Consider the following 24,809-nt stretch of genomic DNA (forward strand, 5'->3'; position numbering starts at 1 on the left):
GCTGTTTGAGTGTTGAAATGCATCAGCATTTGCTGTCTGGCATGGCCCCCTGGTTGAAACCTGAGAGAGACTCGCGAAGAGGAAAAATATCAACGTCATATGCAGCCCAGATTCCCCTCTCACGAAACGTCAAATGCAGCCCACCGTTTTTATAGCTGAAAAAGTGAAAAGTATTGTGTTCAAAGTAAACTGTTATTAAAAACCTCAGGCAGCGGAGCAGTTTTTTCCAAAGTTGCTGATAAATCTAAGCAGAAGATTAATTATTTCTAATGTCTGCTATGTTTTCTGGCATGAAATTTCACTCAAACGGCTATTTATGATTCGATGTGATGCAAACTCAATCATTTTTTGCTGAGAGGTTCATGTGAGGATTTGAACAGCTTGCGCATAATTGGTATAAACACAAAGTGGAAGAAGAAAAAAACTCAGCAATCACAGAAAAAGAAGACCGTCTTCGCGAGTCTCGTCTCAGGTTGAAACAATTCAGATTTGAGCTGAACTGCTTTTTCGTGTGCCTTCGTAGTCCGCGGGTCTATGAATTTTCTTGTCTATAGTAAATAAACAACCAAACAAAAATCATGGGAATGTTTATTTATTTCTGAACAGGTGCGGAAGTCAGTCTACTTTTGCCACTTTTGCTTATCAGTCAGATAACAAGTGAACCATTCACATAATAGGTAATTACATTCTTTTATTTGATTTCGTTATCAGACAACAGATTCAGTCCGTAAAGTACTTCACGCGATCTTGTAATCCTTCTAGCAAAAAAAAAAAAACGTGTTGACATCAACCAATTGGAAACGATGAGTGCCTCTACCGGAGCCCGGGACCTTTCAAAGCTAAATGTGGGTTTTATCGGTGGTGGAAACATGGCTTATGCCATTGCTGCTGGACTATTTAGAACGGGTAAGTTATGATCTATTTATGTTTATCAGATATGGCTCATATATTCATAAATTAATTAATCTATATAAATAAAAATGGAATGGTGTTTGTATGTCACGAAATGGCTTACGAACGGGTCAACGGATTTGGATGATTCTTTCTCCGTTTTGTTCGTTAAGGGATCCGACGTGTTTGTGTGTATAAAAATCCGGAGCTATTCAACGGGAAAGTTGGAAAAACGAGAGTGAACGAAACTGTCATTTTGTATGAGACGATCTATAGCGTTTTTCAACAGCCTACTTACAGTGAGAGGCAAAATAAAGTGCCCACCTTACCAGTTTTCGAATTTCTCTCATTGATTTGGTTCAAATTAAAGTTAACACACCTAAATCTTTTGTGATATTTTATTTTTGATGTTCTTTTAAAGTTGCACTTACGAAATTTTGATAAAAAAAAGAATTTTACTTAAAGAAAAAGAAAATCAATTTGTATTGAAAAAAAAGTAGTGACAAAAATAAGTGCCCACTTCCTTCTTGGCCCCAGAAAAGATGATTTAAGAAAAATAAAAAGCAATTTAATAGTTAATGTGTCCTCCTTTGGCCTTAAGGACTTGCTGGAGGCTCTTCGGCATGCTTTTCACCAGGTTTTGTAGGTGTTGTGGATCTAGTTCTTCCCAGGCGCGCTCCAAGGCTTCAAAATAATTATTTTTGTTGGTAACACCAGTTTTTTCAACCCTAGCATCGAGAATCGCCCACAAATTCTCGATGGGGTTGAGGTCTGGGCTTTGTGGAGGCCATTCCAGCGGTTTAATCCGACAAGACCGGAAGAAAGACTTGGTCTTCTTTCCAGTATGCTTCGGGTCGTTGTTCTAGAGAAATATGAATTTCTCTTCAAGGCCCGTCTGGATCAGCGAAACCTCCAGATTTTCCAGCAAGATGTTAATGTAGGAATCTGCCGTCATTATTCCGTCGATTTTCACGACGCTTCCTACTCCACTCCATGAAAAACACCCCCAGACCATCACATTTCATCACATCACACTTCCATGCGTCACCGTTCCTTGGATGTGGCGCTCCTGAAGCTCGAGCTGTCTAACCGAGAGCGGCGGGCTCGTGTGTGATGCAGAGCACCACATCCAAGGAACGGTGAAGCATGGAGGAGGAAATGTGATGGTCTGGGGGTGTTTTTCATGGAGTGGAGTAGAAAACCTCGTGAAAATCGACGGAATAATGATGGCAGATTCCTACATTAACATCTTGCTGGAAAATCTGGAGGTTTCGCTGATCCAGACGGGCCTTGAAGAGAAATTCATATTTCTCTAGAACAACGACCCGAAGCATACTGGAAAGAAGACCAAGTCTTTTTTCCGGTCTTGTCGGATTAAACCGCTGGAATGGCCTCCACAAAGCCCAGACCTCAACCCCATCGAGAATTTGTGGGCGATTCTCGATGCCAGGGTTGAAAAAACTGGTGTTACCAACAAAAATAATTATTTTGAAGCCTTGGAGCGCGCCTGGGAAGAACTAGATCCACAACACCTACAAAACCTGGTGAAAAGCATGCCGAAGAGCCTCCAGCAAGTCCTTAAGGCCAAAGGAGGACACATTAACTATTAAATTGCTTTTTATTTTTCTTAAATCATCTTTTCTGGGGCCAAGAAGGAAGTGGGCACTTATTTTTGTCACTACTTTTTTTTCAATACAAATTGATTTTCTTTTTCTTTAAGTAAAATTCTTTTTTTTATCAAAATTTCGTAAGTGCAACTTTAAAAGAACATCAAAAATAAAATATCACAAAAGATTTAGGTGTGTTAACTTTAATTTGAACCAAATCAATGAGAGAAATTCGAAAACTGGTAAGGTGGGCACTTTATTTTGCCTCTCACTGTAATTGGCAAGACGAAGTTTGCCGGGACCACTAGTTAAAAATAAAATGCATTGTACCTATGGATTGGGTGAAAATGCGTAAAGGGTCGTTCAAGTATTACGTGGTAACATTCTTAAGGTGAAGATGAATCGAAGCCAACCCTCAAATTTTTAAGGGCACAAATCTGGAAAACCAAACACCCGTTGAGCTGAAAACCTACACTCAAAATAATCCAAACGTCATTGTTACGTGAAAACATACGTGGTTTTTTTCCATCGCACTTTTCACGTAGCTCTTACGTTAATCATAGGTAGCCCAGAATGAACGCATGAACTTTTGAACTTCGTCCATTCCACCGGCGCTACAAGTAAGAGCTACGTGGATTTTCCGGTAGCCTTTACGAAGCGTTTCAATAGGACCTAGATGGTTTTGCATTAAATTAACTAGAATATAGACCAACCTTATCTCTAATAGGCTTTAGAAGAAAACTAATTCCCAATTGGAAAATGTAAACAAATCTAAAAGATTGTGATATTTTTATGTTCAATCTGAGCATTGTGAATCTTGTTTCCCAAATGTTGTGAGTATGCTCTGTTTTGTTGCAGCCTTCGCGTACTATAATTGATAGAGTTTATAAATCAGGTGTAAAATATGAAGTAATGCAGGGATTCTTCGGTATTCAAAGCATATTTACCTTAAAATCAATCAAACACAGAGTATAAAGATCAACAGCTTCTTGATCCGTCTTAAAAACGTGAGGAGAAGGCAATTTCAACGCACTCGCGATCCTGCTATGAAAATTATATGGCAGGATTTGCATAAAGAAATCAAGAAACGTTATGCACAATTAAGAAACAAAAATTTTGAAAATAAAATTTCTCAATTGGACCCTGGCTCTAAGCCCTTTTTGGAAATTATCTAAAATCTTGAAAAAACCTCAGAAGCCAATACCGGCATTGAAAGAGGAAAACAAATCATTACTAACTAATTGCGAAAAAGCTCAAAAACTTGCTATGCAGTTTGAAAGTGCGCACAACTTTAATTTAGGACTTACTAGTCCAATTGAAAATCAAGTTACTCAGAAGTTCGAAAATATTCTCAATCAAGAGAACGTTTTCGAAAATGCCTGGGAGACTGATTTGGAAGAAGTGAGAACTATTATTAAAAAATTCAAAAATATGAAAGCTCCTGGCGATGATGGAATTTTCTACATCCTCATCAAGAATCTTCCAGAAAGTAGCTTATCATTTTTGGTTGATATATTTAACAAATGTTTTCAATTAGCATATTTTCCTGACAAATGGAAAAATGCTAAGGTTGTTCCAATTGTAAAACCTGCAGAAGCTTCTAGCTATCGTCCAATCAGTTTGCTTCCCTCCACCAGTAAACTTTTTGAAAAGGTTATTTTGAACAGAATGATGGCCCACATCAACGAAAATTCATTTTTTGCCAATGAACAGTTCGGATCCCGCCATGGACATTCGACCACTCATCAACTTTTACGTGTAACAAATTTGATCCGTTCCAACAAATCTGAAGGCTATTCTACTGGTCTTGCTCTTCTAGACATAGAATAAGCATTCGACAGTGTTTGGCATGAAGGTTTGATTGTAAAATTAAAAAACTTTAATTTTCCAACATACATTGTTAGAATAATTCAAAGTTATCTGTCAAATCGTACACTTCAGGTTAATTATCAGAACTCCAGATCTGAAAGACTTCCTGTAAGAGCTGGTTTGAGGAACAGCATTTTGGGACCAATATTACACTGTTCGACAAAAAAAGTCGATATGAATGCACAGAGACCGGACACCCCGGGCTTGAAAGTATAAAAATAAACAAAAATAATGGCGTTTTCAGAATGTTCGTGTCTGCCCCAGGTCATTTTTAAAATATACTTGAACTTTTTGAATTTTTTATTTAAAAATCTAATCTAATCAATAAACCGACACAGTGTTTTATATTCAGGACAGGGGAATTCATGTGCCATGTAATGTTTTCAACTTTAAATACAATATGAAGAGTTGTAATAAGATTTGCAGGGAGCCCTCCCCCCTTTATTGTACCCTCCCCATTTTTAAAGTATCGCAAATGATGGAATATTTGATATACCAGGGGGTTGTCAAAATAACTGGGACAGGCAAAAATTGGGCCAACTTTGGAATGCTGTAACATTGACAAAAATTGACCGATTTCAATTCTTTAAGAAGTAATGGACGGGTCAACTAATCTAGTTTTGAGGTGCATCCACGGAGATGAACTGTGACCACCGGATACCGGTGATAATCCGGATTTCCGGAAGCATGTCTCTTATGCAGTAAAATTATGACGTGTTTTTAGCAAAGGTCTCGGCTAAAAAATCAAAATTTTACTACACATGAAGATAGAAGATCTAATTCTGAAGCGATTGGTGCGCCAAGTATTAATATTGGTCCAGAAACAACCAATATATGGCCATTTCCCCGGAATCGGTGCCGGTAGTGGATCCGAATTGGGATCAAACAATTTATTCACTCAAAATACACTCCCGTGCACAAGTTTGGGTTCACCCCCTAAAAAACATACAAAAGTGTTCTGTCCATATCTCTGTGATTACACGTCCAATTGAAACTCTTAAAGCCGCATTCGAAAGGCAAAGAGTTATTCTTACTTCGTATGTATTTTTCCAAAATCATTTATTGAATTTTGTATACAAAATTGTTACTTAAAGTTGTGACATTTTTCAAAAAACACACTGAAAAATCATATCTAATTTCCTCAGCATTGGATCGACCAAAATTTTGAATCAAAGTGTCATTAGAATCGTAATCTTATATTCTTTGAAGAGACCCCACCAAAGTTTGGCGGAAAAATCTGGAAAGTATTCAAAATCAATGAAACAGTCAGTATAGTCATCGTGCAAAAGTTTGGGTTCACCCCTCAGTATGGTGTATCATGCAAAAGTTTGGGTACACCTGAACTTACTTAAATCTTTGAAATCTCAAACCAATCATGTACGCGTCATTATTTGCACTCAAAAAAGCTTTAAACTATTAAAATCGGTTGAAAAATGGCAGAGATATTGACAAAAATGATGTGCGTGCGGCTCAGGTGAACCCAAACTTTTGCACGATTTGCATTATACTGAGGGGTGAACCCAAACTTTTGCACGATGACTTGACTGACTGTTTCATTGTTTTTGAATACTTTCCAGATTTTTCCGCCAAAATTTCGTAGGGCCTCTTCAAAGAATATAAGATTACGATTCTAATGACACTTTGATCCAAAATTTTGGTCGATTCAATGCTGAGGAAATTGGATATGATTTTTCAGTGTGTTTTTTGAAAAATGTCACAACTTTAAGTAACAATTTAGTATAAAAAATTCAAAATATGTTTTTGAAAAAATACATACGAAGTAAGAATAACTCTTTGCCTTTCGAATGCGGCTTGAAGAGTTTCAATTGGACGTGTAATCACAGAGATATGGACAGAACACTTTTGTATGTTTTTTAGGGGGTGAACCCAAACTTTTGCACGGGAGTGTATGTCGCGCAATATTGTTTTCTCCCTAGCTTATCATAAAATACCCTATTATAAGTTGAAAATGAGTCTTGTACAGATTTGGCCACTCATAGCGCCGCCCAGTGCCCCGGGGGAACCTTGCATAGGGGACATTTCGATTTTGACACCAAAGCATATCATGCGACGGCTCATTCTTCATGTCTTGTCGTAAATAGGGCAACTGTAGACTCAAAATGGATAGTTGACTACAGTGACTACTTCCGGGACCACCGGATGTTCCAGAGGGAACCTGTAATTAGGGACAATTGATATTGAACTCCAATACATATCGTGCGACAGTTCATTTTTCATGTCTCGTGCTAAATAGGGCTATTGTAGACCTTAAGTGGATATTTGACTACAGTGGCCACTTTTGTGACCACCGGATATCCCTGAGGGAGGCTGTGATGTCTTCAATGACAGATTCCTCCGGGAAATTCCGGTGGTCCCAAAAGTGATAGGTTCCTTAGGGAACTATAGGAGGTCCCCAAAGTGGCCATTCTAGTTAAATATCCATTTTCGGTCTAAAGTTGACCTATTCATGACTAAACATGAAGAATGAGCCGTTGCACGATGAGTATTGGAGCTCAATTGTCCCTAATCATAGGTTCCCTAGGGGACACCCGGTAGTCCCAAAAGTGGCCAATTCAATTAAATTTCCATTTTGAGTCTACAGTTATTTTATTTACGACAAGGCATGAAGAAAGAGCCGTCGCATGATATGTTTTGGAGTAAAAACAGAAATGTCCCCAATGACAAGTTCCTCCGGGAAATTCCGGTAGTCCCAAAATTGGCCACTGTAGTCAAATATCCATTTTAGGTCTACAATAGCCCTATTTAGCACGAGACATGAAAAATGAACTGTCGCACGATATGTATTGGAGTTCAATTTCAATTGTCCCTAATTATAGGTTCCCTCGGGGACATCCGGTGGTCCCGGAAGTATTCACTGTAGTCAACTATCCATTTTGAGTCTACAGTTACCCTATTTACGACAAGACATGAAGAATGAGCCGTCGCATGATATGCTTTGGTGTCAAAATCGAAATGTCCCCTATGCAAGGTTCCCCCGGGGCACTGGGCGGCGCCATGAGTGGCCAAATCTGTACAAGACTCATTTTCAACTTATAATAGGGTATTTTATGATAAGCTAGGGAGAAAACAATATTGCGCGACATATTTTGAGTGAATAAATTGTTTGATCCCAATTCGGATCCACTACCGGCACCGATTCCGGGGAAATGGCCATATATTGGTTGTTTCTGGACCAATATTAATACTTGGCGCACCAATCGCTTCAGAATTAGATCTTCTATCTTCATGTGTAGTAAAATTTTGATTTTTTAGCCGAGACCTTTGCTAAAAACACGTCATAATTTTACTGCATAAGACATGCTTCCGGAAATCCGGATTATCACCGGTATCCGGTGGTCATAGTTCATCTCCGTGGATGCACCTCAAAACTAGATTAGTTGACCCGTCCATTACTTCTTAAAGAATTGAAATCGGTCAATTTTTGTCAAAGTTACAGCATTCCAAAGTTGGCCCAATTTTTGCCCGTCCCAGTTATTTTGACAACCCCCTGTATATCAAATATTCCATCATTTGCAATACTTTAAAAATGGGGAGGGTACAAAAAAGGGGGAGGGCTCCCTGCAAATCTTATTACAACTCTTCATATTGTATTTAAAGTTGAAAACATTATATGGCACATGAATTCCCCTGTCCTGAATATAAAACACTGTGTCGGTTTATTGATTAGATTAGATTTTTAAATAAAAACCTGACTTAATCCACCGATGGTGAGACTGAACCCTTCTTACATTTCCATACAGGTATGAGATAATTATTATTCATCATTCATTTGGAACCTTGTACCAGTACAGTGGGGATTCGCTCGTTGGGGTTCCGCTACATGGAATGACTCGATGGTTGGATGTTCGCTGGTTGGAAAATATTCCAACTAAAAGCACTCAATTGTCAACAGAAAATGTCAAACTGACTTTGACGTCTGAGAATCGTCGCTTTGAAGTCTCCATATATAGAACAAATGCGTATGTATATGTGCGTTTTGTGGCGATTTGCTGTCCAGATGCGTTCGTGTGGAGCATTTTCACCAGCTGTCAGTCTTTCCTACTAACGGGTCGGATTCGCTAGATGGAAGGCAGTCGTGTTCCAACCAGCGAATCCCCGGTGTATAACTAAACTTTAGGATGTTGTGACTATGTTCTATCTGCCCTAATAGTTTAATGGTTTGCGAAAAAGTCCAGGAAACTGCACGTCAAAAGGCGGATATCGAACTTAATTAGTTTTCATACGCTTATTATCATAGTTTAAGAGGGTCTATAAACCCATGTTGCCATCCTGTAAAATAATATCGAAAAATGAAAAATTGATGTCCTAAAATGATTTTGCCAGCGATTTTTTTAAGATTTATGTGCAAGTTTAAATTAAAAAAAGGGGAATTTTAGAGATTTTTGAAAATAATGATTTTTATCTCTGTAATTTATAATTCGATTGCAATATGGTTGTGAATGATATCCGAGCTTTCAATCGACGAAAGAAGAGCTTAAATTGGATTAAAAATAGCTGAGAAATTGATCAAAATGTAAAAAAATGAATATTTCAGAGAAATTTTTTTTTCCCAGTACTTTAGAAAATTCTTATAATGATATCTCTGAAACTAGTAATCCGATTTCAATGAAAATTTGAAGGCTTATGATTGAATGTCAGAGCTTTCATTAGCCGATAAAAGAACTTAAATCGGTTCAAAAATGGCTGAGATATCGATCAAAATGCAGACAGTTAAAAATATTAGAATATGCTTTTTCTAGTACTTCACGATACTGTTTGAATCATAACTCTGTAACGAAATGTCCGATCGCAATGAAATTCAATAGCGTTCTATGGGAATGTTGTAGCTTTCTTTTAGAGCTAAAAGTGTTTAAATCGGTTGACAAACGGCTGAGATAATTGAGTGACATTTTTTGTAACACACACACACACACATACACACACACATACACACACACGGACATGTGCTCAGTTCGTCGAGCTCTATCGATTGGTATATGAGACTTGGCCCTCCGGGCCTCGGATCAAAAGTCGGGTTTTCAAGCGATCTTTATACCCTTCTTATGGTTGTAAGAAGGGTAAAAATGCAAAGAGTTCAAGTATTTTTTAAAAATGACCTGGGGCAAACACGAACATTCTGAAAACGCCATTTTTTTTGTTTATTTTTATACTTTCAAGCCCGGGGTGTCCGGTCTCTGTGCATTCATATCGACTTTTTTTGTCGAACAGTGTTATACAATATTTTCACATCTGACTTACCTGAGTTACCTCAGGGATGTCAAAAATCTTTATTTGCGGATGACACAGGCCTCTCCGCCAAAGGACGAAGTCTGCGTGTCATCTGTAGTCGATTGCAAAAAAGTTTGGATATTTTTTCTTCATACTTGCAAAAATGGAAGATTTCTCCTAATGCTTCCAAAACTCAACTAATAATATTCCCACATAAACCAAAAGTTCTTTATTTGAAACCTTCAAGTAGACATGTTGTCACGATGAGAGGGGTTCCAAAAAATTGGTCAGATGAAGTTAAGTATCTAGGGCTCATGCTAGATAAGAATTCAACTTTCACAAATCACATTGAGGGCATTCAAGCCAAATGTAACAAATATGTAAAATGTCTCTATCCCCTTATTAATAGAAAATCAAAACTTTGTCTTAAGAACAAGCTTTTGATATTCAAACAAATTTTCAGGTCAGCCATGTTGTATGCTGTACCAATATGAACTAGCTGTTGTAATACCAGGAAGAGAGATCTGTAGAGAATTCAAAATAAAATTTTGAAAATGATTCTGAGGCTTCCTCCCTGGTATAGTACCAATGAGTTACATAGAATATCCAATGTTGAAACATTGGAACAAATGTCAAGTAAAATAATTAATAATTTCAGGCAAAAATCGTTACAATCTTCTATTGCCACGATTAATGCGTTATATGTTTAGGTTAAGTTAGGTTAAGTATATTAAGAACTTTTTTTTTCTCTTATAAGGCTGATACAAATATAAATTTTCTTTTATGTCACACCCCCCCCCCCTTCAAAAATCCGAAAATTTTGAAGGGGAGAAAAAAAAAGATTCATCATTTTTTTGACATCAGTTAGGTTTTTTTTTAATTTTTAGAGTAAAAACAAGGCAAAATAATGATGGTGGTGGTTGGTCCCTAGTGATAAATCCTACCTCCGTTCTGGTCACGATCTTCAGATTATCGTGATTCGTCAACATTCGTATTGATAAAGTGGGAGGACAGAAGTAAAATTTGAAAGAAACGAATGCCAGAACAGGTATCCACCGGCGACGCCAAACGGACCAACGTAATGTGGTGTAATTTGGAATTTGTGGATTGAATACTGACACCTATATTTTTTTTTTTTTTTTTTGCCAAGCATCAATATGGATGACTCTCGAGGATTGCTTAACGTAAAAAGGGTTATGACAAGGTTGTGGATTTACTGGGTAAATCCATCACATTGGGGTTATGACTTTGTGTCTAGTCAGGAATAGGGTCTGATTGGTATGGTAGAATGCAATAGAGTTCGGAATTGATAGACAGACTTTGAGGAAAGAAGTTTTCAACGTAAGGCAGCAGCACCTTGGAACTTGGAGGGCGCAGATCTGGAGAGTTGGGCAGCTGTTCATGCTGGGTTACATTATGTAGAAAGTGGAATCTGTTTTGCCGCGCACAAATTATGGGAAATATTTGAAAATGGCTTCTTGTTTAGATTGTGTAACGCAAGAGAGCATTTTTAGCTCTGCGTTATATTAGGAGGTTATTATAGTGCAGGGTCTACTGATGACTGTGTAGGTATTTTAAGGCTGATTGAATGAAAGTTTTGTTGAGGGTAGTTATTGTTGAATCTTAGCATTTCGTAATTGTTTTGAAATGTTTGTCGTACAATGAGAAAGAATTTTGGGGTATTTGTTTGGTTATTATTTGCGCTTTTGCACTTGTAAATGTTTTATTTAATAGAGATACTTTGTGTTAGGGAAGTGTAGGAGGATAAATTATAATTTATTAGAATTTTCTGATAGAGGCAGAGTTCACATGTTACTTAGGTATTGGAAAGCAAATGAGAATCACATTAAATAATAGATAAACACTAATGCTCATATTTTTATATTTTCATTTCATCGCGGTCCTCATTGCCCGAGCGGAGACGATAAAACTCGAGTTGGATATAATCGACGAAACTACGATACGGAAAAGAAACATATGAGAAACTATCGATACATTTATTTAACTATAAAAACCACGTTTTAACGTAATAACTTTATTTATTTCTTCTCGTTTCAGCAATCCAACAGCCAAACCATCTCTACTATCTTTTTCATTTCCTCTTCGTTACATTTATAGTCCCTCTGGTACTGAATCGAATGACGCATTCCGCTTTTTATCAGCGCTGTCTTTGCTGTACGTTGAGCATGGTGTCGGAGGTGGTGTGCTGTGTAAAACATCTGATGTGCTACACGGCACGCTACTTCCGGCATTTTGTTGGCGCGCGGGACGGGCAGTGCTGGTGATGATGTGGAGGGCGCTATTCGGTTTAGTGCCAGAGGGACTATATCTATTAAATGTATCTGAAACTTGTGGGACCGCTTTAAATACCGGCGCCTGCTTGTGGAAGATCCCGGTGTGCTAAACGGTATAGGACATGTTAACGGGGGAGGCTTGGTAGGTCCTCACCTAGCCCGTGTCTAGATAGGCGGACGGATGTCTGCCAGGGTGTGGATCGAGCAATTACAATTACAAAAACAAGGCAAAATAATGATGCAGATGACGACTGGAAAAAGTTTAACAACTATCGTTAAAAATGAAAATTCGAAAAAATAACTTTTTTTTCATTTTTAATTTTTTGTTCCTTATTTATTTTCATCCCCCCCCCCCCCCTCGTGCCTTCCAAGTGGTCTCGGACATAAAAGAAAATTAATATTTGTATCAGCCTAAGCAGGTGAAATCAACTCACCTGTAAAAAATCTGAACTGCTACAGGGTGTCTACTACCTGGAAAAACCTGGAAAACCTGGAATTATCAGGGAATTTTTTTCAACCTGGAATAACCTCGAATTCTCAGGGAATTTCGGCCATAATCAGGGAAATTTTGTTGAATCAGTGATACTAGGTAGAATATATCTTTTTTGTGACAGAAAATCTTTTTAATCATAAAATTTTTCGGCTGCGCCGCTGTCAAGAAGCTACTAGATATGTTCATTCCTAAAATTTTTCTAACGATTTTTATTTATCCGACCAAAATCATGTGTAGATAATAGCGTCCTTATCTTAACTTCTTACCTAACTCTAATCCTAACTTAAGATTAGAAAGTTGGGAAAGGCAAGTACAGTTCCCATTTACAGTTGGGTGTCGTTCATGAGCATATGAAACTCATTTGAAAACAATTTAAATTTGTTCACAAAAATGTTTTTCGACTATTCCACGAGTTCTGAAGGAAATTTCCAGGAATGCTTCAGGTATTCTAGTGATTATTTCTGGAATATCTTTATAAACTTCTCGAGGGATGCTATCAGCAATTTTTCAAGGGATGCTCAAATGAATTCCTTCAAAAATGTTGTCAAGAAAATCATATAACTTTGCAACATTATTACCTCCAGTAATTTTCACATAGATCACTCTAAAAACAAATTACAGTGATTATCCCAGGATTTCTTCCAAATGTTTTTCCACTGATTCATTCAGCGATTTTTTCTATGAGATTTATCACATATCCTTATGAAGTTCTTCCACAAAGGTTTTTTCCATAGTTTCGATAACGCCGATTGAAAAAAATTGATTTTTTATATGTATTCTATAAACATTCAGCACAGAATTGCTTCTTTCAGACATTATTCGATGAAATATTTTATGAATTTTTCAAGAATCCCTTGAAAAATTTGACCTGGAATACCACATTAAGTTCCTCCAGAACTTTCTCTCAGCATTTCAACAAACTATTATTGCTGTGGTTCAAACATTTGACTAACAATTTTTCAAATAATATTTCTAATCTCCATGGATTCTTCAAAACTTCATTCAAGGTTTCGCATCAAAAAATCCTAAGAACAATTTTATTAAGAATACAGTAGTATTTTCTGAGATCCTCGTAAGAATTCATCAAGGCATACTTAGAACACAAACAAACATTTTCTTTAGAAATTCCACGCGGATTTTTCTCAAAATGTCTGCCAAACAAATCTGAATCAAACCCTTGACATTACCCTAGTGAAATTTCTGCAAGACAGACTAGATTTTTTTTTCTTGGGAAATACAAAAAAAAAATAACAGGAATTATTGAATGAATTTTGAATTTTGAAGATGCTCTAAACGGGAATGTTGAAGAAAGTCCTAGGGAAATCAATGGATATATTTCTTGAGAACCTGAGACTTCCTTTAAAAATTTCTCCTCGGTCTTTGTAGGGATACCTGATGGAATCTCCAAAGTAGTTTCTATGGTTATCCCCAGAAAAGCTGCAGATTGAGTTCTTGAAGTTATCCAAAACTAAATTCTTGGAAGAGTTTCTTAGAAACTTCTTGAAAAACCACAAAAAAAAACTCGTGAGATTGATGGAGTGAGATGTGAAAGAAATCCACAGTACCTTGTCGTAACCTCAAGGGACTCCAAAAAAGTCTTAAATCATTCTTAGAGGACTGTCCGTTCAAGTGAGGAACCAAAATCTCATGACGAGATTTCATGTTGGGTTTCTTTTCATATTCATGATTCATGTCTGTTTTGTATTCTTTTTGGTTCATGTCGGTTCTGCATTGTTCAAGATAAAATCTTAAAAAAAACACAAAACACACTCTAGGGGGGTCTGTAGCCTTGAGGTTACGCTTTCGCTTCATAAGCGGAAGGTCATGGGTTCGATTCCCAGCCCCCTCCACAAAAAAATCCGTCCAGCCACCAGAAGACGCCTCACGGAGGACCGGAGCACATCCATCCTCCGTATCAGATGGTGACTGAGACAAACTGACCCTCTTCGCAGGCAGCTAGCCTCACTAACAGCAGAGCTCTCTCCTACCTGCTCGGTGTGAGAGGAAAAGAGTAGGAGAGAGTGAAAGTAAGATGTAAATATAGATAAGTTGAAAATAGATCTGTATCGGTAAAGCAGAAGCTACAGATCAATCAACTGAATCCGGCACAGTAGTGGCCACAAGCACAGAGTGCCTTAAAAAAAAAAACACACACACACACTCTAGAGAAATTTTGTGGGTGTATCGCTGATGTCCATCATTCAAAACCCCATTTCAAGGGAAAGGTTTTTCCCTTAAGTTCGGATAGACTATTTTCTTCATGTCTGATTTTGATCATTAAAGGTATTTTTAGATCATTTGATAAAAATAATTGTTTTCTGTGAAAATAAAAATAAATCACCGAATTTTAATTTTGTTTTTCTGATGCTGTTTACACGTTTAGAACAAACCGAAAATAAAAATTTTGTTTATCAATATGAAAAATTTAAATGAAATCAACTATTCGTTTATCATTTATGCATTTTGAAGAATTTATTCAACCTTGATATTTTTGACCTGGAAAACCTGGAAATCTCAGGGAATTTCATTTCTGTAAATGAGTAGACACCCTGTGCTACGGCAAATAAAATGTAATATGTTGTTAACAAAATGTTAATAAAATCTTAGATTTGTGTTACCAAATTAGGATGATAGTGTTGTCTAATAACAGAGAACACCTAGATATAAGAAATAATGAATGTAATGTTTGGAATGATACTAATAAAGAATAAAAAATGCGGGCAGGGTTGGCAAAAGTTCTGAAATTCACACTACAATAGGCAAGCGCAGCAAATCACAGTCAGCAGAGCCAGTGAAACTCACGCCTATTGCTGCTGTAGGCAAAATGCCTTGAAAATAAAACTATTTCGTTCTTCACTTCAACCAGTTTAGTAGCATTTCAAGTCTTATCATAGTTTTACACTAGTCTGCAAAACTACGGCAAGGGTTGATTGCTGCTAGGGTACAGTAGTGGTACCGCCCATAGGTCATAAATCGAAAAACAAAAGATCTTGGTTGTCATTACTTTACCTTTTCATGGATCAATTATGATCTCAAGAATGTAAAAACAGAAACATTATAGACGTTCCTGTATGATATGCAAAGTAAGGCTATGAATGATTGAGTGTATTTTTCATATATGAAAAATACGATAAAAATAAAGCGATTTCAGCAATTTGTTTATTGTCCTCACAAATCAGAATCAAATGATTTTTCAATCAGTTGAGATTACAGAAAATTAATACAGATGTATATTTATCACTTCCGATACGTTTTAGAGTGTTATTTGACATCTAGGAGTCAGTATTGATGTAAGTAATGAGGATAGAAATATACTCACTTCGTAACTAGCACACTTTATATGAAGTAAGACACCTTAAGGATTTTGTCAATTTTTACTGTAAAGACATGAATATTACCCTGTTTTTTATATGCAGTATGCTTTTTAGAGTTCTTAAGCATTTGTTGAACATTGTTGCTTAATTTGGAAAAAAATATTTTCTTTCCAAAAAAAGGTTTAAAAAAAGCCTATATTTGGTAGTCACCATCAAGCTAGCGGGGCAAAGTGGACACCCCCATGGGGCAGTATGGACACCTTAACGTTTATAGGAAAATTGTCATGCGATCATTCCCAGAACCTCGAAAAATTAAGTACATATTCAGGTAACCATAGTGACGGGTCACTGTGCCACTGAAAACATGATTGAAACCAGTTTACGACATTTTTCGTAGAGATGCTTTCAATATTGCCTCCAGATTAGTTTTAATCCAGAAAATTTACAATTTTCAACTGATTTATGGTTCCAGATAGCCGTAGCGGTAAACGCGCAGCTATTCAGCATGACCATGCTGAGGGTCGTGGGTTCGAATCCCGCTGGTCGAGGATCTTTTCGTAAAGGAAATTTTCTCGATTCCCAGGGCATAGAGTATCTTCGTACCTGCCACACGATATACACATGCAAAAATGGTCAATCGGCAAAGAAAGCTCTCAGTTAAGAACTGTGGAAGTGCTCATAAGAACACTAATCTGAGAAGCAGGCTTTGTCCCAGTTGGGACGTAATGCCACAAAAAGAAAAGAAGATGGTTCCACATCATAATCATTGCATTAAATGCTAAATATTTTTAGATAATTTTGTGTTTGAAGTAATATTTCTCTATCTTTAAAAGTGTCAGCTCTACTTTGTCACCCGGTGTCCATATTGCCCCAACAGTATAAGAAATTTTCATATAAGTTTTTTAATGTCTTAAAGTAGCAGAAAAAAATCTACTATATTTTTGAATATAGCATAAATAATTGAAGATTCAATCAAAAGCTACCTTATCGGCCAACTTGCAGTAATTTTCCTTTGAAACCTTATTCGGTGAGGTGTGAATGTTATAATTTTCGAACACAATAAAATCATGCTCAATTTTTCGGTTCAAAATCAATGTTTTAAACATTTTTTCTGAAATTTTAGTGGATACTTTACTCTTTTGGCAGGCACCTGAAATGTTGTTTGCATCTAAAGTGTAAAATTAGGCTGATACAAATATTAAATTTCTTTTATGTCCGAGACCACTTGGAAGGTACGAGGGGGGGATAAAAATAAATAAGGAACAAAAAAATAAAAATAAAAACAAGTATTTTCTTCGAATTTTTATTTTTAACGATAATTGTTGAACTTTTTTCAAACGTTCTCTGGATCATTATTTTACTTGTTTTTTACTTTAAAAATTGAAAAAACCTAACTGATGTCAAAAAAATTATGAATCTTTTTTTTTTCTCCCCTTCAAAATTTTCGGATTTTTGAAGGGGGGGGTGACATAAAAGAAAATTAATATTTGTATCAGCCTTATTCGCATATGCAAAGATACAGTGGGTATCCATTCTGCCCTGGGTGTTCATACTGCCCCCGGTACCCCTATATATGTAGCTAACTAGAATGAATATACAAAATAATGAAATTTTCACTACTCATACTTCAATTTGATGTAAATGCACATGCAACATTGTATATTGATTTAATAAGTAATTTCAGTGAGGGCGCTGAGACAATAAAATCCTATTATATTAGTATTGGTACAACAGCCATTCTAATACAGTAATACCTCGATATAACGTAACCTCGATATAACGTAACCTCTTTATAACGTAACTCGATATAACGTAATTTTTACCTCGATATAACGTAACTTATTTTTGACCCCATTTATTTTTACAATTTTTATTAAAAACATGGTTTATGAACTGCTATAAACATTTTTCAAGATTCAAACACCTACCAATACTAAATCAGAGCAATTCAAGCATTTACTATCACTGAATACAGTCATTAATCGATATCGAAATTTCTCGACGGATTCTGAAGATGCCTCCAGATATTCCGCCAATAATTGCTCCATGGGCTTATCTCAAACTGTCCTGGTATTAATGTATAAAACTTAAAACCTATTCTTAAAATAATTCGGACAGGGATATTCCAGAAATTCCACAAGTTAACCCTACTGATATTCATGTGTTATTTCTCCAGGATACAAAGTGGATTCAACTATGAATTCTTCAAACGATTCCACATATGATACCTTATATTTTTCCGGAGTCTAGAAATTTATAAATTATTTCAGCATTTTTTCATGAATTCTTGCAGCGGCCACTTTAAAGGACAATCCAGTTATAATTCTTGGAATGCTCTACAAATTATTTAAAAAAACCGTACAAGTATTCGTCCAAAAACCTGAAGAACAATTTTATTGGCATTTCTCCACCAATTTAATTATGATTTTCTGCAGAACTTTTTACAAATATTTATGCAGAAACCATTCTATATACTACTTTAGGTTCTTCAAGGATTCTATGTGAAATGAAATCTTTCATTGATTCCATCACGAATTTCTTAAGAAAGATTCCAATGATTCTTTTTCATTGGGTGCTTCAAGTAATTCTTGAAGACTATAAGTCTAGAAATTTTTTTATGGATGTTTTTTATTACAAAAACATATTCACGGATTTCAAAAACTGAACATCCTCCTCCTGAGATCCCCCAGAAATTTCTCCTAAAATACTTTCGAAAACTCCACAATGTATTCGTTCAGAAACTTTTACATGAAAAATTATTCGAAGATAGTTCTTGTTTTTGATAGTTTTCTAGTGATTTCTTCATGAATTCTAAAAAAACATTTTTCAAAGAATTCTTGGGACACTCATTCTAAAATTCTGTCTAGAAATTACCAAAAGATTTGCTTTAGGAGTTCTACCACGAGTTCCTCATAACAAAATTCTTGAAATTCCATAACTGCTTGCTAGAAATGTACATGGAATGCTCAACATTAACATTTTTAAAGATTTCTGAAAGATCTCATTTATGAATTTCTTCTATAGTTTCTCCGAGTGTTCAAGGATTCCTTCAAAGTTTTTTTCCTGAATACATTTCATTAGGGATTACTGCATTAAAAAGGTAAAAGTTAAAAATAAAACAAAAAGAAAAATATAAAAAAATTACATAAGGTACCCCGGGGCAAGTGGGACATAAAAAAACGATAGTTCGAACAAATTGTTCAGAATAATTTTCAAATTTCAATATTTTGCAAATCCAACAAAACGGTCACATTTTGGCAATATATTTGCAGCTGTGTGCATGAATGTAATCAAATAATTTCGAAATTGTGAAAACCTTAGAAGAAAAATGTACAATGAGCCATGAAACGCAGTAGCCTCGCTAAACGGGGCAAGTGGGACACATCGAGTTTCGTGCGTTAAACCACATCAGTAAGGTAACCGTTCCAATAATAGAATTGATAAATCATACATATTTTGTTTTGAGTACATATTTGATGTACGGAAGGGATCAACCATAAAATACGTACCGTTTTCGAAAAAAAAAAAACTACATTTAATAATATATCACATCGCATTTAATTTAGACTGAAAATTTCTCACAAAAAGCGTAAAGAGGTATAAAACATGTTCAAAATATATTATTTATAAGTTATCAATCGAAATGCAGCAGGTAAACTTACAATAATTGACGAATTTTTGAATATGTGCTGATATTATTGTTATGCATGGCGGAAATCCACTTAATGAGATATAATTGTTTTCCGCAACTACTGAATTTGGTAGAAATAGCAAATGAAGCTCAATAAAAATAGAAAAGCAATCGTTCTTAAGATGTATTCTAAATTTTATTTCTATCTTCGCTCAATTTTGAATTCGTTTTTCAAAAATAAGATTAAAAAAAATATTCAGCGAAATTTGGCATTTTTTCTCCCTTTTCAGCAATAACGTAATATAAGATTGATATTTTTTGAATAAAAATCATTCGTTTGAATGTTTTAATGCTACTCTCTAAGAAAATGTTTGAAACGTGTAGGAAAAATTCTAATTCTGGTGCTTGTTTTGATAGGTCCCACTTACCCCGTGTATTACGATATTTTTGGGTAAGTTAGATCACATCAATTTTCATATGGAATTAAATCAAAATACCTGTTTATCGCAGGCAGCTTGTAATTATACTTAAAGCTGTAACTTACCGATGGTAATTCAATTTATGACACAATTGTTTTTTGCGAGCCAATGCAGAACGTGAAACGTGTCACAATTTACCATGCAAATTGAAAATGGCGCTGAGCTGACAACTGTTACAAGGAGCACATGGTAATAAAAATAACAATATGTTTAATACTAAATACATTCCTTATAATTGTATCTTTAACTTTCTAGAAGAATACCCCCTTGAAAAACGTTTCTCAAACGAGCTATGATGGAAGGTCCCACTTACCCCGTATTCTCACTTGCCCCGGGGTACCTTACTGAAAAATATTAAAAAAAAAAATGTGAGATAAACTGAAAATGCCTGCTATTTCAATAATATCAATATAAGACCCATTTTCTCACCAAACAATACATGATGAACGAAATTCAGAAAAAAAAATATTTTGCTTCGATATAACGTAACCTCGATATAACGTAACGAAAATAAAAATCGAGTTACGTTATATCGAGGTATTACTGTATGTATGACTTGACTTCCCAATCTGTGGGAGGAATGACATGAAATTGTTGTTGTATTTATTTTGAGCGTCAAAACAATATATTCAACGACATTCCAGCATTTATACATACAGTGCTAAAAAAATGAAATTGTGGGAATAAAAAATATTAAGAAGCAACAAAATAATTCATAAGTTATTTCTCATTCGTAATTATTTGGACTATAATTAAATTAAGTGACATATTCGTTATTCGGTTTTGGTAGAGATTTGATGTGAAATTGGGATTTCCAATTAATAAGTATTTCAAGTACCCGCATAGCAAAACACAGTTTGGCAAACATTTCAAACTGTAAATTTCTCGTAATAGTTGTGGTTATTGTATCACAAATAATTGCTTTTAAGTTGAACAATATAAGAGCACTTATGGGGATGGAAACAGTTGGAATATGACATTGCCGTTTGTTGAATGGTTCGGGTTTACATTTACGCAATGCATTTACATATGTGCGTTTCATGACGATTTAACCATAAATAAATAATATTCGACAGTTTGGTGAATTGTTGCACTTACTGGTATTTGTGAGCGATGAGGCCGATGTCACTTGCATGATCGATATCGTTCTTTTACACGCGTAAGAAATGATACATAAGCTGCGCGAGTTTAAAACAGCGATCGAAAATTCGTTACTTAACTTCCAGTACATCAACCAAAAACTTGCAACTTGCAACTAGCAGTGAAGTTGAAAAATTTGTTCCCAAGTTCAGAAACGCACAACAAATTGCTCCCGCACAGTCAGCGATTATTTGGAATCGGCCGCAATCCACTCAGAACCTTGCTGTTTTAGATCATCGTTGCGGTTCCGCAGAAGTCTGGACACTGGAATGGAAAAAGTACTTCCAAGCAATTGCGTGGTGGAAAATTCTCTTTGGTGCTTGTAGGACTGCGGACGGATTTGGCTGACTTTTTATTGGTAAGTGTTTGTAACTACATGATACTCACGTTTTATAAACTATGTGTCTCTTCATTAGAACCTTTTTCTATGGATAATGTGGATGACCATGATGCAACAGTCTGGAGGAGTGTCCATAGGATCCACGGAGAAGGATGATGCGGGTCAAGTGGAACAACGTGAAACAATGTTTTTTTTTTTCGAGTAGAGTCAACGCAGTGTTTATTGCAACATAAATGCATTAAAAGAGGCAATTAAACATTATTTGCGTATTTATTTGCATGGAGGAATATTGATACAAAAAGTACATTCGGCCTTATGGTATAAACATAACAGGACAATATGGTGTAGGATTGAAATACAATAATGAACCATAAACCGATTATTATACATACATTTTCCATAATATTCAAACTTTATAGTTCAATCATTCGGGAACAGTTTGCGTTATAATGAATAGGACAGAAAATGGATAGTAAATCGACCATTTCGCAAATTGTGCACGAAAAAAAATGTTCGGGAAAATCGGAGCTTTTTTATGATTAAAGCCTGTCCACGATAAATTTCGGACACTGATGGCGGGTGTACCACAGAAAGTTCGAGAATTTTACAGAAAGAAGGATTAACATCCTTGTCAACTGTTTATTTTGTAGATATAACTCTTTTATTCTGAAATAAACAATTGTTTTTGTTGAATTATGAGTAACTTTTTTTTGCTGCCATTATTTGGGTGTCCGAAATTTAACGTGGACAGGCTTTACACAACTTATCCGCCTATTCCCCACATTGTTATTTTCCCAATTACAATTTACCAAACTGTCAAAACAGTTCATGGTAATGTTGGGTTATTGTTATTTTTTATGTTATCCGAAATTGTTCATATGTAGTTTTAAATTGTTCTAAATAATATGACAAACAGTACAAATATGGTTCTTAACTTTGCGGGTATTTACTTGGTATGTACATCTTCGGCACTTAGAAAAGTGTTTATTAGCTTTTAACATCCACATACCAAAAAGTACACGCAGAAAAATTTCTGTATGTTAAGATTACAATCCTGTCAATTACTTTTACTTACGCACAAATAGTTGTTTCGAAATAAAATTAACTTACGCCAACACTAAATTAACGTCAAATCAAATACACACACTTCTTTGATTGAGCTATCCACTTCTACTTATAACAATTATAATTTTGATAATTATTACTATTCGGAAACATTCACCTCCCTTGACTTGAAGGTCATGCTCACAAATCTACTTACTTCTAACATGCAAGGAATAGTGTAGGTGCTAAGATGAACACCTCTCACGCAAGAGACCACATATCAAGTTTGTCGACTCGCCCTTTGTTTTCATTTTTGCAATGTTTATTTTAGATCGATAAAGCAGCATCGAATCTTTTCAGTTATGTAGATAAAGCAGAACAAAATGCTGAGTAAACATTGCAAAATATTGTAAACTCAATAAAATTCACTTAGAGTCAACTAAAATATAGTTAAATTTTGACGTTTGACGTTTGTAAATTCAATCAAAAATATAGTTGTCAAGAACTATATGGTATAGTTATGTTTAACAATATACTGTCAATTCAACTATATTTTTAGTTATCTCCAAATCAACCTTAAAATATAGTTAAATTGACTGGAAAAATGATTACGAACACTATATTTTGTTCTCCGTGTAGGCTTCTGAGCATGTGAAGCAATTCTGTGAGGGTAATCTTCTTAAGTTCACAATTAATAATCCAAATATATTGCTTTCAATCTGTAGATTTAATGGTACTTATCAATAAAATATTAAATACTATTGTTAATCTTGGACACGGGAAGAAAGATAATGACAAGTCAGTTTTTTTGCACATATAATAATTCATATAACAGAGCTTACGCAATATGATCTCCACATCCTAATTAGAATTTTTGAAGTGATATTAATAACGGCATCAACCTCGATGGAGTTTTAACGGTCAAAAATAATTAATTGGGCAATTTCTGATGGTATTCGTAGAACAAATGGAACCACTGTGCACAGTGACCATTTGAGCAAAATTGCTTAGGAACGTCTGTGTGATGAATGTAATAGAGGCTTATGAAAGCAAATGTTGGGCAGGAGCTTAGGGCAGATTAAATACGCACTTCCTCGGCTCGTTATCCATAAAAACGTTACTGAACACCTGTACACCAAGTTTCTTCAATTAAAAGTGTAGTTCCACAAAATTATGAGTATTTTTATTGTCTCAATTGCAGGTGTTCTGCAGCCAAACCAAGTAATTGTTTCGGCTACCAATTTGAACAATTTGAGAGTACGTTGGAATCCGTTGGGTGTCACTAGAGTAACCACGAGCAATGCACAGGTGCTACAAGAGGCAGAAATAGTGTTTCTCTGTGTTAAACCGCATGTTCTACCGGCATGCAAGGAGTCCATTCTAGTTGAGGCCGAGTCGATTCAACATCTGGCCTCTCACTGCCATGAAAAAGTTATGGTTTCAATTTTGGCTGGCGTTACCTTAGCAAGGTTGAAGGATACGTTTTCGTTTTTGAACATACAACACGTGCGCACGATGCCCAACACACCAATGCAAGTTGGAGCCGGCTGTACCATATATAGTGCAGGTTTCGGAAAACATTGTCCAGGGGTAAACTTTAGTCTTATACCAGTTTAATGCTAATCAATGTTTATACTAATCTTTACTATTGTAGATTGTTCTCAGCTATTATGAAGACATCAAATTTATGCTGAACCAGCTAGGTTTGGCATATGAAGTGAACGAAGCACAGATGGATGGTATCACTGGCCTTACTGGATGTGGTCCTGCCTTTGTCTACGAAATTATCGAAGCGCTAGCTGATGGAGGGGTGAAGCAGGGTATTGCTCGCGACATGGCTCTTAAGATGGCAGCACAAACAGTTATGGGAGCTGCAAAAACAGTACTGGAAACTGGAAAGCATCCGGCTGTGCTTAAGGACGAGGTCTGCTCCCCGGGAGGAGCTACCATTCATGGTGTACATGAGCTCGAAAAAGGTGCGATGCGAGCAACGTTGATGAACGCAGTAGAAAAATCTGCTGCTCGAGCAAAAGAACTCTCTTAAATGTTTTGTGACTGTACCAACTGTACCTTAATCCAACTTACAGCAATGGTCGTATTGTTTATGTTGAAATTGTCTCTAATAGAATTACAATAATAGCTCATACTTCAAAAAAATAAGTGTTTTAAAGAGAAAGCCTAGACTTACATGCAAAAGTTCATTGTTGAGTATTTAAGTCATCACGACCAGTTGTTAGATCTATTGTGACACCTATCCTATCTTACATAGCTTTTTCAAATACACGTATCATCACTTATCACATTTCTCTCAAAAGTAGTGTATGGAAAAGCTGGTGGTGACCAATCGATTAAGTTTTCAGTTCGAACGGGTGTTCGGTTCTCTAGATTTGTGCTCTTGAAAATTTGAAGTTTGGCTTCGATTCATCTTCACCTTAATCTGGTGCCACAGTTTGGATGAACTGTACCACGGTGTTGGGA

The 24,809-nt window shown here is 35.9% G+C and overlaps 1 protein-coding gene across 1 annotated transcript; it reads left to right on the plus strand.

Moving 5' to 3' along the window:
* Window positions 1–541: 541 nt before the first annotated feature.
* LOC5570606 (pyrroline-5-carboxylate reductase) lies at window positions 542–24,486 on the plus strand. The gene is made up of 4 exons (XM_001653220.2): window positions 542–677; window positions 763–906; window positions 23,533–23,921; window positions 23,986–24,486. The coding sequence occupies exons 2-4, from the start codon at window positions 804–806 to the stop codon at window positions 24,373–24,375; spliced, it is 882 nt and encodes a 293-aa protein (XP_001653270.2). The 5' UTR covers window positions 542–677; window positions 763–803; the 3' UTR covers window positions 24,376–24,486.
* The last annotated feature ends 323 nt before the right edge of the window (window positions 24,487–24,809 follow it).

Source organism: Aedes aegypti, chromosome 1 (genome assembly GCF_002204515.2).
Source record: "Aedes aegypti strain LVP_AGWG chromosome 1, AaegL5.0 Primary Assembly, whole genome shotgun sequence".
Taxonomy (NCBI): Eukaryota; Metazoa; Arthropoda; class Insecta; order Diptera; family Culicidae; genus Aedes; species Aedes aegypti.